Source organism: Bos mutus, chromosome 5 (assembly GCF_027580195.1).
Source record: "Bos mutus isolate GX-2022 chromosome 5, NWIPB_WYAK_1.1, whole genome shotgun sequence".
Taxonomy (NCBI): domain Eukaryota; kingdom Metazoa; phylum Chordata; class Mammalia; order Artiodactyla; family Bovidae; genus Bos; species Bos mutus.
In genome coordinates, this window is record NC_091621.1 from 90,044,941 (window position 1) to 90,056,973 (window position 12,033).

Genomic DNA, 12,033 nt, shown 5'->3' on the forward strand with positions numbered 1-12,033 from the left:
AAAAGAATCCCTACTTTTCTTAATGGAGAAAAATATTTAATCCCAAGTCTATAAATAGAAAAGCTAACCTAATGTTAAATAACTCAATCTGTGTTAACTGACACTATCATTTTTATTTCCACAGCTAATGTTTAACATTAATTAATGTTGATTAATTAATATTTAAAATTTATATATAGGAGAGAAAGATACAGAGGAAAAATGAACTCATGATTTTCAAATAAAATCTACCTCTTAGCTCTGTCTGCTGAAACGGGTCTAGAAGCAGTGACATCTCAGTAGCAACAAGAACACCCAATATCCAGGTCTTGATGTCTAATCAGCATTCCCTATTAAAATGAATTAGGGCCCGTTAGACAAATGGCTGAGTCCAAGATAGGGACAGGTAAAGTGAACCTGGAACATACTGTGCCAGAAAGTAAGGAAGAGTTCAAAAACTGATGGAAATATGTCAATAAGATACAGAGGCCAGCTTAAAAGCAATTTCACTGGTCATATCAAAAATGAATGTGAGCATAAAAATCAGTGATTATAGGAATAGACTTTAAAACATCAAATGAAAAAAGAACCTGTGAGTCACTACTGATATAAATTAGACAAACCAAATAAATAAAGAGAGGGGAGAGAAGAGAGAACCCTTACTTATGGTAGCTGTCAACTAGTAAATGCAGAAGTAATGACAGAGTCAGGTTACCCACCATTGTGCCGTCACGATGGTGGTAGTTTAACATGATGAGAATTATCAGTGGCTGCTACAACCCACTGGGTGTGAGTATATTGGAGAACAAGATATTTACAGTCTCAAAGCATCTCCCCACAGAGTACCTATTATAAAGAATTAAAGATAACTTCACAGAGATAAAACTGACAGATATGAGATAGCTATGACATTAGCCACTAACCAGTGTTAACATAACACCATTAATAATGCAACAAGCCAGGATCTTGTGCCTCCTGATGTGATACCCCAAGAAGGGTATGACATCACTTTCAGAGTATTTCTACCAAAGTATTTCTACCAAAAATGTTTAATCTGAACCTGACCATAGGGAAACCATCAGACAAAACTAAATGAGAAGATGTTCCACAAAACAACTGGCCTGAATTCTTCAAGATGTGCCACTGTCATGAATGACTGAGAAAAGCTGAGAAACTTCTAGACTGTGAGATGTGACAGCTAATTTGTGATCCTGAGATCAGGGGGAAAAAAAACTGCTAAAAGCACATTCTGGAAACTGATAACATTTGACTACGGAGTATATATTAGACTTTTTATCAGTGTTGAACTTCCTAAATTTTGTCATTGTGTTGGAGTTATACAAGAAATTATCCTTGCTGTTAGAAGACAGTCAGCAAGCTTGTTCCAAAAAGGACTAGACAGTAATTGGTCTCTTGCAACCACTCAACTCTGCCACTGTAGTGCAAAAGCTACACTACAAGCAGCTGTGCCCCAATTAAACTTGACAAAAACAGAAACAAGCTTTACTGGGCCAACAGGCAGGTCAGTTTGCAGACCCCTGTATCCAGAGGAAAGGGGTCCCAACATACTCAACTTATTTTCAAAGAATTCAACAAACATAAATAATGTGTATTCAAGTATGTGTGGATACATGCAACTTACTTTCAAAGAATTCAGCAAACATAAATAATATGTATTCAAGTATGCGTGTGTACATAGGGCTTCCCAGGTAGCATTAGTGGTAAAGAACCTGCCTGCCAATGCAGGAGACGTAAGAGAGCGGGTTCGGTCCCTGGGTTGGGAAGATTCCCTGGAGGGGGACATGGCAACACACTCCAGTATTCTTGCCTGGAGAACCCCATGGACAGCGGAGCCTGGTGGGCTACAGTCCATGGAATCGCAAACAGTCGGACACGACTGAAGTAACTCAGCACTTATGGATGCTCACAGAGAGGTATACACACTTAAAACAAGTTTGTGTAGTTTAAAGCTAAGAGGTATTCACTGTACAATTTTTTTTAAACTACTTTTCCATGGGTTTCAGTTCAGTCAGTTCAGTCACTCAGTCGTGTCCGACTCTGCAACTCCATGAATCGCAGCACGCCAGACCTCCCTGTCCATCACCAACTCCCGGAGTTCACTCAGACTCATGTCCATTGAGTCAAAGATGCCATCCAGCCATCTCATCCTCTGTCGTCCCCTTTTCCTCCTGCCCCCAATCCATCCCAGCATCAGAGTCTTTTCCAATGAGTCAACTCTTCGCATGTTGAAATGTCCCAAATAGAAAGTTCAAAAATTACCAAAGGTAAGCACTGTATGCCTATTTAATCCTCTAAAATATTTTATTTTTACTACCCATTTTTAATTTTATTATATTAAGATCACAATAATATAACTGTTCCATAAACCTAGGTACTATGAGATAATATAATTAAGATATAAGAAATCTATTGCCCTCCTAAAGCATAAAGCCTCTAAGTTACACACAATTAGGATTACTGTCTATAAACAGTAGATCTGCTTCCAAATATGTCTAAGACTATTAAGCTCCACAACGGCAATGATCTGGTGGCCCCTTTTGTTTCTCAATGTATTTGTAGACCCTAGGAAGGCTGCATGGTACTGAGTAGGCACTGAATAACATTTATGAAATTAAGAAATTAATTACATGGTAAACCAGAATCTTATGAGATGCCAAACCATAAAAAGTTTTCCTTTTATTTCCATGGCCAACTTTCATTTGAATGTTTTTAAAGCTTTGTATTTATAAAAACTCCCAAGTTAGAATAAAACATGCCCAATAATTTTTAACATTCAGGTCTCAATAAATAGTTATTATTAAATAAATATTCTTAAATTGACCTAAATACAGTACCTGAATTTTGTGTTAGTTTATTCTAAAAACAAATTAACACAATAAGGTACTCTCAATTATTCTACAGTCCTATAAAACTGCACATAATGTTATCTTTCAGCTTGCCACTTTTGAATAGGCCATTCCTAACACCCCACGAAATTCATCACTAAGCTTTGAACTCTGTAAGGCACCTCCTGTGTGCACCAAAAGAAACTCATAGACCTGAAGTGCCACTTCTTGTCCCCTCAGACAAAGCAGCCTCAATCAATGTTAACAAGGGCACCACCCTGATTTCTTCACATTGCTGCTTTTCCACTCTTAGTTAAAAATATTCACTCACATATTTATTTACGCCTAACTAGTCCACACTAATCTTAATACTAGCAGAGAAAAACTGATACTTTAGATTGTTAAAACATATAAGACTTTTAAATAAAATTTATAGTTATAAATTGTTTATACCCACAGCTTAAATAGAAAAAAATCCAAATTTAGGATTTCAATTGTTATTATAAAAGCAAGTAAGTTGACCAGTAGAGGGCACTCAGTTGAAAGTAGGGGGGTGGTTGAAGAGAGGCCACAGCCTTGAAGAGAAAGAAAGGCATTTACAAAACTGCTGTGTACCTTGTTTTAAAAACAACAATGTTTTTACAGAACTCCAGAGTAAGCTAATATACTGCTAGTTTAGAAAATGAAAGGTTTCCATCTATACTATGTTAAAAGAAAAAAAATCTAACATAAACCACTCTCACGGACTTGAATCTCACAACTTACAGAATGTTTAAAGCTGTATGCAATGCATATTAGGGTCTCAGCCTGGGCACTACTGACATCTAGGGCCATGTCATTTTGCGGGGGGCTGTCCCATGCACTACAGGGAGGTTAACAGAACCCTCGACCTCTCTATCCACTATAGATGCCAGTAGCAGTCCCCATCCTCAAGCTGTGACAACCAAAATTGTCTCCAGATGATTGACAAATGTCCCCTGAGGGGCAAAGTCACCACCCATTCCTCCTTAGTACCTACCGATACATTGTTTTTTTTTTTTAAACAAAAAAGAAAGACAAAAGAAAATTAACAGCTTATCATTAAACAGTGCTTTTCTTAAATTCCTCTTTAATACTGACTTAATTCTGTAAAGTTTAAATACCTTAATCAGCAAGTAAATTCCACAATTAACATGGAATTTTTTTTTTCAAAGAGAAACTGATATATCTTGGCGAATAAACAGCTCAGAGCGCTAAAGATGGAACCAATCAATCCAATTACAAATCCATTCATCCTTATTGAGGAGAGAACTGTTTCATCAGAGACTGAATTATAAATGTCACATTAACAGAAGCATGCAGATGTCAATGAATTGGAGCCCGGGAGAAAATACTTCTTATATCTACTTTTATATTATATCCAGTAGATACTGGTTATATATTTGCTAACTGATCACCTGATCCTTCCAATCTCTACTTCCATTTTCCTGCTTCCACCAAATTTGACCTTAGAAAACACATTTCAGAGAATATATTTTTGTAATAACTATGACCTCCAAACTATTAAAGTACACATTATTTCTAGCCTAGTATTGTGTGTGAGGACTGAGTTTTTAATCCTGCACCACTAAAAAGGTCTTTCGTTCCCTCTCAGAACTCATAGATGAGCTTCATAAAAGATAAAGATAAAATCTTCTTAGCATAGAAGTAAAGGTGATTATCATGTAAATATAAACATGCTCCATCCATGCATCATACCCAATTCTGTATCAATCTCTGCCATTAAGATGCCATCAGATAGAATGCTGAGTTCAAATTTTGATATATTGGGAAATCCGAATCAGCCTCCAATATTAAATATTTTCTTAATTTGAAGGCCATTTTTTTCATTTTTAAAAAGCTATACAAGAGTACAGTGGAAATTCCACTTAACTTGATCTCAGAAAACTTAAAATTCTATCACTTACTAGCTAAGTATCCTTAAGCAAGTTACAACCTCTCAGAGACCATTGTTATTAATAAAATGAAACTATGACCACCTTTCTTACAGTATAAATCTCTGCAAATTCTAAACAACTAGAAAATAAGGTATTACTTAATTAGACATTTTTCTCTAAACTTCTTTCCCCTTGTTTTAATGCAGAAAAACTGATGAGAATTCCAAATGTGCCAAGTCTATGTCCTCTCTTATTTTCTCTGACCTACAGTGTTCACCAATCAAAACCTTTAGCAGTAGCGATGCTCACTATTCTTCAACTTTTTATAAAAATGTCATGTATTTTTGTTTATTAAAATAAACTACTGGATCTCCTGCTTTTCTTCTAGTTGAACTACACCAAGAATTTAATGTGTCAGTTCCCTCAGAGACTCACTGTCACTTGGGAGATAAGAGACAATCTCCGAAACCTTTTCCCAGGTGACTACTCTAGTGACGGGACGTCAGTTTCAAAGTTCACAGGTAATCAATGCTTCCCTGGGTCAAGTCTTCTGATTTGGCAGAAATCATATCAGAGTTAATGGGTTTGAATTTATAAGCTTTTTCTTCCCCCCCAAATAAAGGAGAGCCTTTTAGCTTTATTTAAAATTTATATTACACTTAAACAATTTTGACCAAAAGGTTTCCTAACCTTTTTTTTTTAAATCACATTCTAAATGTATCATTCTTGACCTCTGATAGGAAACAGAGCATAATGGAATTCCTCAGATTTTCAGAGAAGATGGGCACTTCTGCTACAACCATGTTCCAGAATCCCAGGAAAACCACCGTGCTTTGCTTAACTTAAATTCTATTAAAACTCCTTTTTACTTCCAATTTAAATGGTGGAGTATGCTGGCTTTAGGAACAGGTGAACTATTTAATCCTCCTCAAAGTGAAAAATAAACCCATCAGCACTGAACTGACTTGCCAAGAGGAAATACAGAGTGACTCTTACATAGGTGGGTCACTTAAGTTAGACTCCTTTTTACTAATGAGAAATTATTAAACCTGGAAGCCATGTAAAAGTTGATTCTGTGTTTAATTCAGATCTTTGCAAATAAGAGTGTTTTTCTTCATCTTCTTTCCTGCAGTACCAAAAATATTTGACATTTCCTTATGAACAGTTATCTACTCAATCCTCAAAATGCTACACCGCAGACATCTTCCCATGGCCAACAATGTCCTCAGAAACTACCTGAGTGCAGTCAAGGTGGTTTGTTTTTTTAAAGACATTACACACATAGCATCCTAACGGGGCATTGTGACCTGTTCTAGGCTCTACAGCTTGGGATGCTGAGAAAGTTCTGGGAAATTTTTCAGAGCTGATTAAAAATCTGGTAATATCAGATCCAGAATAAAAGTCAAAGGATTAGGATTGCTTAACCTGGAATAAAGAAGTCTAAGAAATAATCTAACAACATAAATCTATTTCAAAGATGAGCTGGTACTATGTTAAACTTAACAGGAAGATTCAGACCATGCAAGAAACATACTAATAAGTACATTCTGGAAATTAGTTAAGAAGGACAGTTATGTGCCAGTCCCTCCTGCAGGTCTTTGGGATTAAATAAACCCTTATCTGCGTCTAAGCATCTGAGTACAGTTCTGCCAGAAGGCAGTGGGGACTACTACCTGACCTCTCAAGCTCTCTGCCAGGCCTTTATTCTATCATTTTGCTGTTAGCCATCCTTTGGTTCATTTTCACAAAACTGAAGAAGTCTGAAAATTATTAATTAATCAATTTGTAATTAAAAAAACAATTCTAACACGGCCTTGAATAAATTGAAAAAGGGCTGAAAAGCAAAGGGAAGGATTGGTGGTGGTACCCTTATATATCAGCTGATATACATATCCACAGAAGCAAAGAATGAGCTTTCTAATATGTATCAGGTAGTTGTAGGTTCTCCACTACTTCAACATGAAAAGAAAATATGAAAATACTACTAAACAAATGCTTTTATCAAGTGATTATACATCACCAGTGTCAACTCTACATGTGACATCAAAATACCAAAAAAAAAAAAAAAACACAACCAAAACCCCATAAAAACAAAATCCACCTTTTTAAAAATGACTATTAGATATGTCTCATTTTACAGACAAGAGGTAAATTCACATTTTCATCCTCTGAGAAAACTCTGTAATACACTTCCAATCAAAATACACATACACTAACACAAAGTGAAGTCACAGTATTACTATCCTGAGAGAAGACGGGCTGGGCTCTCATACCTGTGGTTACTTATAACATCAAAGGAAAGCTGGGAAACCCAAGTACATTTCAGTTAATGTAATAAAACTATGATTAGTATAACTGCCTTATAATGAGTAGTCAGTGAAAATGATCAGAGAAACCATTTTTTGTACCCAAAGGATGGGCCTGCACAAGTCAATATGCATAATATTAAAATAAGATTTACCTCTATCGTAGGATCATATTCATCCACAAAGTGATTCTGAATTAGCTGTATCGTCAAGGCACTCTTGCCTACGCCACCAGCTCCAACTACCACAAGTTTATATTCAGTCATTTTCAGCAGGCCTTATAATAAAAATAATGAAAATGTGACTAAATTAGAACATGTGCCACACATGAGGTTAATGTAACCCAAACGCTCTATCAATACACAAATTCACCTTTATATGGAAAATTTTCAAAATAACTTCACAAAATTCAAGGAAACACCAGTTGACAACAGAGGTGTATTGCAATGAATTGTAGTTTGTTTACTAACTCCCTCATCAGCATTTGAGAACAACGCATTCAGAGTGCACAGTTCTTTTACCTTCGACGCAGGCTGCTCTATCTAAAGAGCCAGTAGTCTGCTGTTCCGCAGCAGTTAATGGCTCTCGAAGGAGCAAGCCATGACTTCGCTCAGGACAAGTGTTGAGCGCGCTGCTCTATGTCCCGTGGACACAGCCGCACAGAACTTGTTGACAGCTACCACCACAGTATTCCTCACTGATGTGGGTCCCTAAGAGTTACAAGTGGATACGCTGAGTGTCTCTGTTGGAGCCGACAGCTATAGAAAACTTTTTAAAAGCATCATTATGGTCATTCTCCAGGACAGTTAGCAAGAATCAAATTGGGGTGGCAGAAGGATTGTCAAAGCTAGACGCTATGCTGGGAAAATAAAAACTGAGACGCCAAGCAGATGAGGACGATATCTGGTGACATTTTAATCTGTAGATTATCTGCTGGGCAAAATAATGGTGTAAAAAATAAGAGAACTTTGAGAATTACTATTCAGCATAGATCATCTGATCATCAATCACAATATATGCTATTATTAGTGCTGAAAAATAGCACTTTGCACAGAAAATAGAATTAAATAATAAAGACAAGCATGCTTTTAATGAGAGAATTTCTAAAAGATGTTAGTTATATCACAGTAACCCACATGACTTTTACTCTCTGCTTGTCATATATCAACTCCCAACAGTAGCAATAAATATCAACAACACGTAAGGTTTAACAGCACCAACACAGACAATGTTTTTTAGTTAGTTTCAAACTCTTTGAAATGAAGGTATCTACTTTAATCTCCTTTCCCTCAATAACTACATTACTATAAATTTAAGTCATGAACTGGCAATCAATGTCCAGCAACGTACTATAGGGTAAGTAGTTCCAGATTAATCAAAGTGCAGATATACTATACAAACATTATACACATGCAGCATCCCATTTACTGAACCCCACCACATCCTTGCTCTGGCTCTACTTCCTGAACCCATTCCCAAAGAGCAGACAGGCCCAGCAACTGCTGTATCACAGTTCCTCATGGGCCTGCTCTGTGCCACCTAGGCTTGTCTAGGGCCACCGCCAACACACATTATGTCCTGTTTTGCTCCCTCTTTTCATTCCTAATATTGGCCATAGCAAATGTGATAGGTGAGGATAATCACAGCAAAATGTATCCTCTAGTTCCCTGCCCACCCCACCCCTCCAATAAAATTTGGATAGCCTAGAACAGTAGTTCTGAAAATGTGGTGTAGGAACCCACTAGGGTTCCTAAGACTTCTGGAGAGGGTCCAAGAGGCAAAACCTGGTTTGATGATAATGGTATGTGGTGATTTATCCTTCCCACTCTTATTCTTTCACAAGTGTATACAGTAGAATTTTCCAGACCTGTGATCACAATACATTGACTACAGAAGCAGCTATGAGGATCCAGCTATCTTCTGCTAAGCCATACAATTAGAGAGATTTGTGAAAGTGTGAAACAATGCCACTCTTCTTGCTAATTGTTGCATTTGTTTTGGAAAACAGTTACTTTTCATTAAATATTCTATTTCTGTTACCAAGTAAAGGGCTAATTATTTTTTTTAATGAATTAATATTGTTTAATTCTCCATTCTAATTTCTGTTGTGGCAATATTGACACACTCCACATTGGCATCTTCAGTAATTTTGGAGTCCTTATGGCCAGTAAGTGAGCTAGTCTAGGGAGATAGTGGACAAATACTGGATTAGTGCTTAGCTTGTACATACACATGTGAATTCTCAACACCACACACTTTCTGGTCTACTTTTTTATGCAGTGGTTATTTCTGAAAAAAATCTTTGACTTGGATTTCAAAAAATCAAGTTTCTTTAAATCCACTAGACAGAAATGGGTTCCCATGGAAAATCACAGGCCAAAGGAGTCCCCTGTGTCCAAAGCTACATAAGCTAGTAAGGGGTGGAACTGGGACCAGAACTGAGCATTTCATTCAGGCAAAAAAATGTTCACTTTTTTGGTCATAAAAAAAATGAATTATCACTTCATCTACTGTCTCTTAAAACCAAGAATGCCTGTGGACGGATACAGTCTAAGGTAAACAGTACTGCTATCAACCATTTTTGACGTCTCTAGCCCACTACACGATCGAGTCAGCATTTCGGACCTTAGTCACCTAAGAACGACATCACTCGTAAGGTTGATTCTGAGATGATGACTATGAACAGAACTTTTTCCCTTTGTAATTTCTTTTGAACGATTTTTTTTTTCCATTACAAATATAACATGTATAGTAAGTAAGAACTAGAAAATGCTTTTTTGTTCTTAACCACTCGTTTTGGTGGATTATCAAGATTTAAGAAGGCCAGTTTAGGACTTCACCTGCACCACTGCACATGCCTCAGAGTATTTCAGGCACTTGGCTGGCAGATTGCTACAATTAACTTCTCTTGTAGGTCGCTTTGAAAAAAAAAAAAAAAAAAAAAAGGCCTGAGAACCGTTTAGGAGTACTTTAATAACTCCTGGGATGGGGGTCAAATTTGTACGCATAAGGGTAATACAGAAGGCATGGGGGAAAGGAAAACAGGCAAATTAAACTTCACGTGCAATTTTAACTACTGCTGTTTACACTCAACTAGCAAGGAAAGAGCCCTGCTTCTGCTGTGCGGGTTTGCTGTGTGTGTTTTAACTTGACAAAGCAAAACAGACCTTCTGGGATTAACTTTTTCCTTTACACGAAGTCCAGGCTTTACGTTGCAGGGTGTTGGCCACCTGTTCTTTCACCACCATCTCTACCTCCACCACCTCCTTTGTGGCCACAGCAATGTCACAGCCCATACGGGGGGGGAGGGGAGCCGTCAGGAACTCGGCTGCAGATGCATTTTTTCCAAACACAATAACCTCCATCAGTGGTCTCTACGCACTTTCCCCTGCGCCTCCAAAACGCGACCTCGCCTCTTACTCATCTATCCCCCCTACACACTGAAAAAGGACCACAAGCCGTCCAGTCTGCGCTTGGGGAAGTTTATACCTTCGTCCCAGAGATGAGAGATGCAGCAGAGAAGGCAGCAACCGGGGCAGCCCAGTACTAGGAAGGGAGGAAGAGGTGCGGGAGCGGAGAGGAGGGTGAGGGAAGGACGGCGAGGGGGAGGGGAGGCCGGAGCGCCGCGGGAGTAACCTCTACCGCACCCGACCGCCCAGAGGGGCGGCCCGCCCGGCCCGCGAGTTTCTCCCCGGCCGCCTCCAGCCGCGGCTCTCGGGGAGGAGGAAGGAAGGGGTTCCCCGTCCAGGAAGCAGCCCCAGCGGCGGCCGCCTCCAGCCTCACCCTCCTCAGCCCCGCACCGCCCATTCCTCATTCCCCGCGTCGCCGCGTCTCCCCCTGCAGACCGCCCCCCCGCCACCGGCCCCGTCCGCCCGGCGGCCCGCCCGCCCAGGCCCCGCACCCGCGTCCCCTTCCCGCCCCTCCAGGGACCCCTAATTCATTCACTCGCCGCCGGCCCCGCCCGGCGCCGGCGAGGAGGGTCGGGACCCCGGCAGGAGCCGCGAGGGGTGGTCCGCTCTGTACCTCTCTCCCGCACCTGGGAGCCGCCGAGCCTCTGGCCCCCGCCGCTGCCTTCAGTGCCTGCGCCGCGCTCGCTCCCAGTCAGAAATGGCGGGGGCCGGGAGTACTGGCCGAACCGCCACCGCCACCGCCGCCGCCGCCGCCACCGCCGCCGCTGTGCCTCCGCCGCCGCGGCCGCCGCCTAGGAAAATCGAGCTCCGAGCGCACCGATGAGTTCGGGGCCGGGCGGCCGCAGAGGGCAGAGCTATCGATGCGCTCGGCGCTCGATTCCTCTCCAGACGGGAGTGCGGCTGAGGGCGGTGTGGGAAGAGGGAAGAGCGAGCCTGCTAGAGCCGCCGGGGAGAGGGAGGGGGCCGGCCCGGGCCGGGGAGGGGGCGGACCAGGTCGGCGGAGGAGGAGCGGGGGCCGGCGCGGCGGAGGAAGCAGGCGGCTGGGGCGGTGGAGGGTGGGGACGCGCGGCCGGCGTAGTGGGAGGGGGGTTGGCTCTGGGAGGTGCCTGGGCGCGCGCGGGTGGGGGTGCCGGCGGATCCACGCGGGGCCCGCCCCCAGGCTCCAGCCGCAGGGCGGGCCAAGAGCCGCAGACTCGGACCCCGGCCGGCGCGGGCTCCGTACCCCGGCGATGCCGAAGCCAGCGCCGCCCGCCGCTGTCTGGTCTACACGGTGGAGCTGCAAAAATCCCGCCACCCCTGGGGTCGGCCTGCACTTGGGTACATTCATTTACAATCATTTATTGCAAGTAAATAAACATGCAGTCATCCAAAGTAGGAGGCGACTTGGGGGACCTCGGAAGAGACCTGGCCGCCAGTTCCCTGGCCCGGAGATTTCTGAGCACACCTTGAAGATTACCACTCTCCATAATCGGGGGCTGAGAGCTAGCCCCAGGCCCAGACAAACGCGACAAAACCTTTCATCACTAATTAAGCGGGGGGCGGGCGGGGGGGGGGGCGGGGGAGCGGCGGATCTGTT

At 41.8% G+C, this 12,033-nt stretch overlaps 1 protein-coding gene across 5 annotated transcripts in view; it reads right to left on the reverse strand.

The window, feature by feature from the left end:
• KRAS (KRAS proto-oncogene, GTPase) overlaps window positions 1–11,223 on the reverse strand; it is a 42,501-nt gene extending 31,278 nt beyond the window's left edge. The window contains exons 1-3 of one of the 5 annotated variants that reach the window (XM_070371212.1): window positions 11,084–11,211; window positions 7,569–7,757; window positions 7,203–7,324 (exon numbers count right to left, since the gene is read on the reverse strand). In XM_070371212.1, coding sequence (XP_070227313.1) covers window positions 7,203–7,313 — 111 coding nt within the window. In that variant the 5' untranslated portion in view covers window positions 7,314–7,324; window positions 7,569–7,757; window positions 11,084–11,211. Of the gene's footprint in view, window positions 1–7,202; window positions 7,325–7,568; window positions 7,758–11,070 lie in introns of all 5 variants that reach the window. The other 4 variants (XM_070371211.1, XM_070371214.1, XM_070371210.1 and 1 more) reach the window with 4 other exon arrangements.
• Window positions 11,224–12,033: the final 810 nt, after the last annotated feature.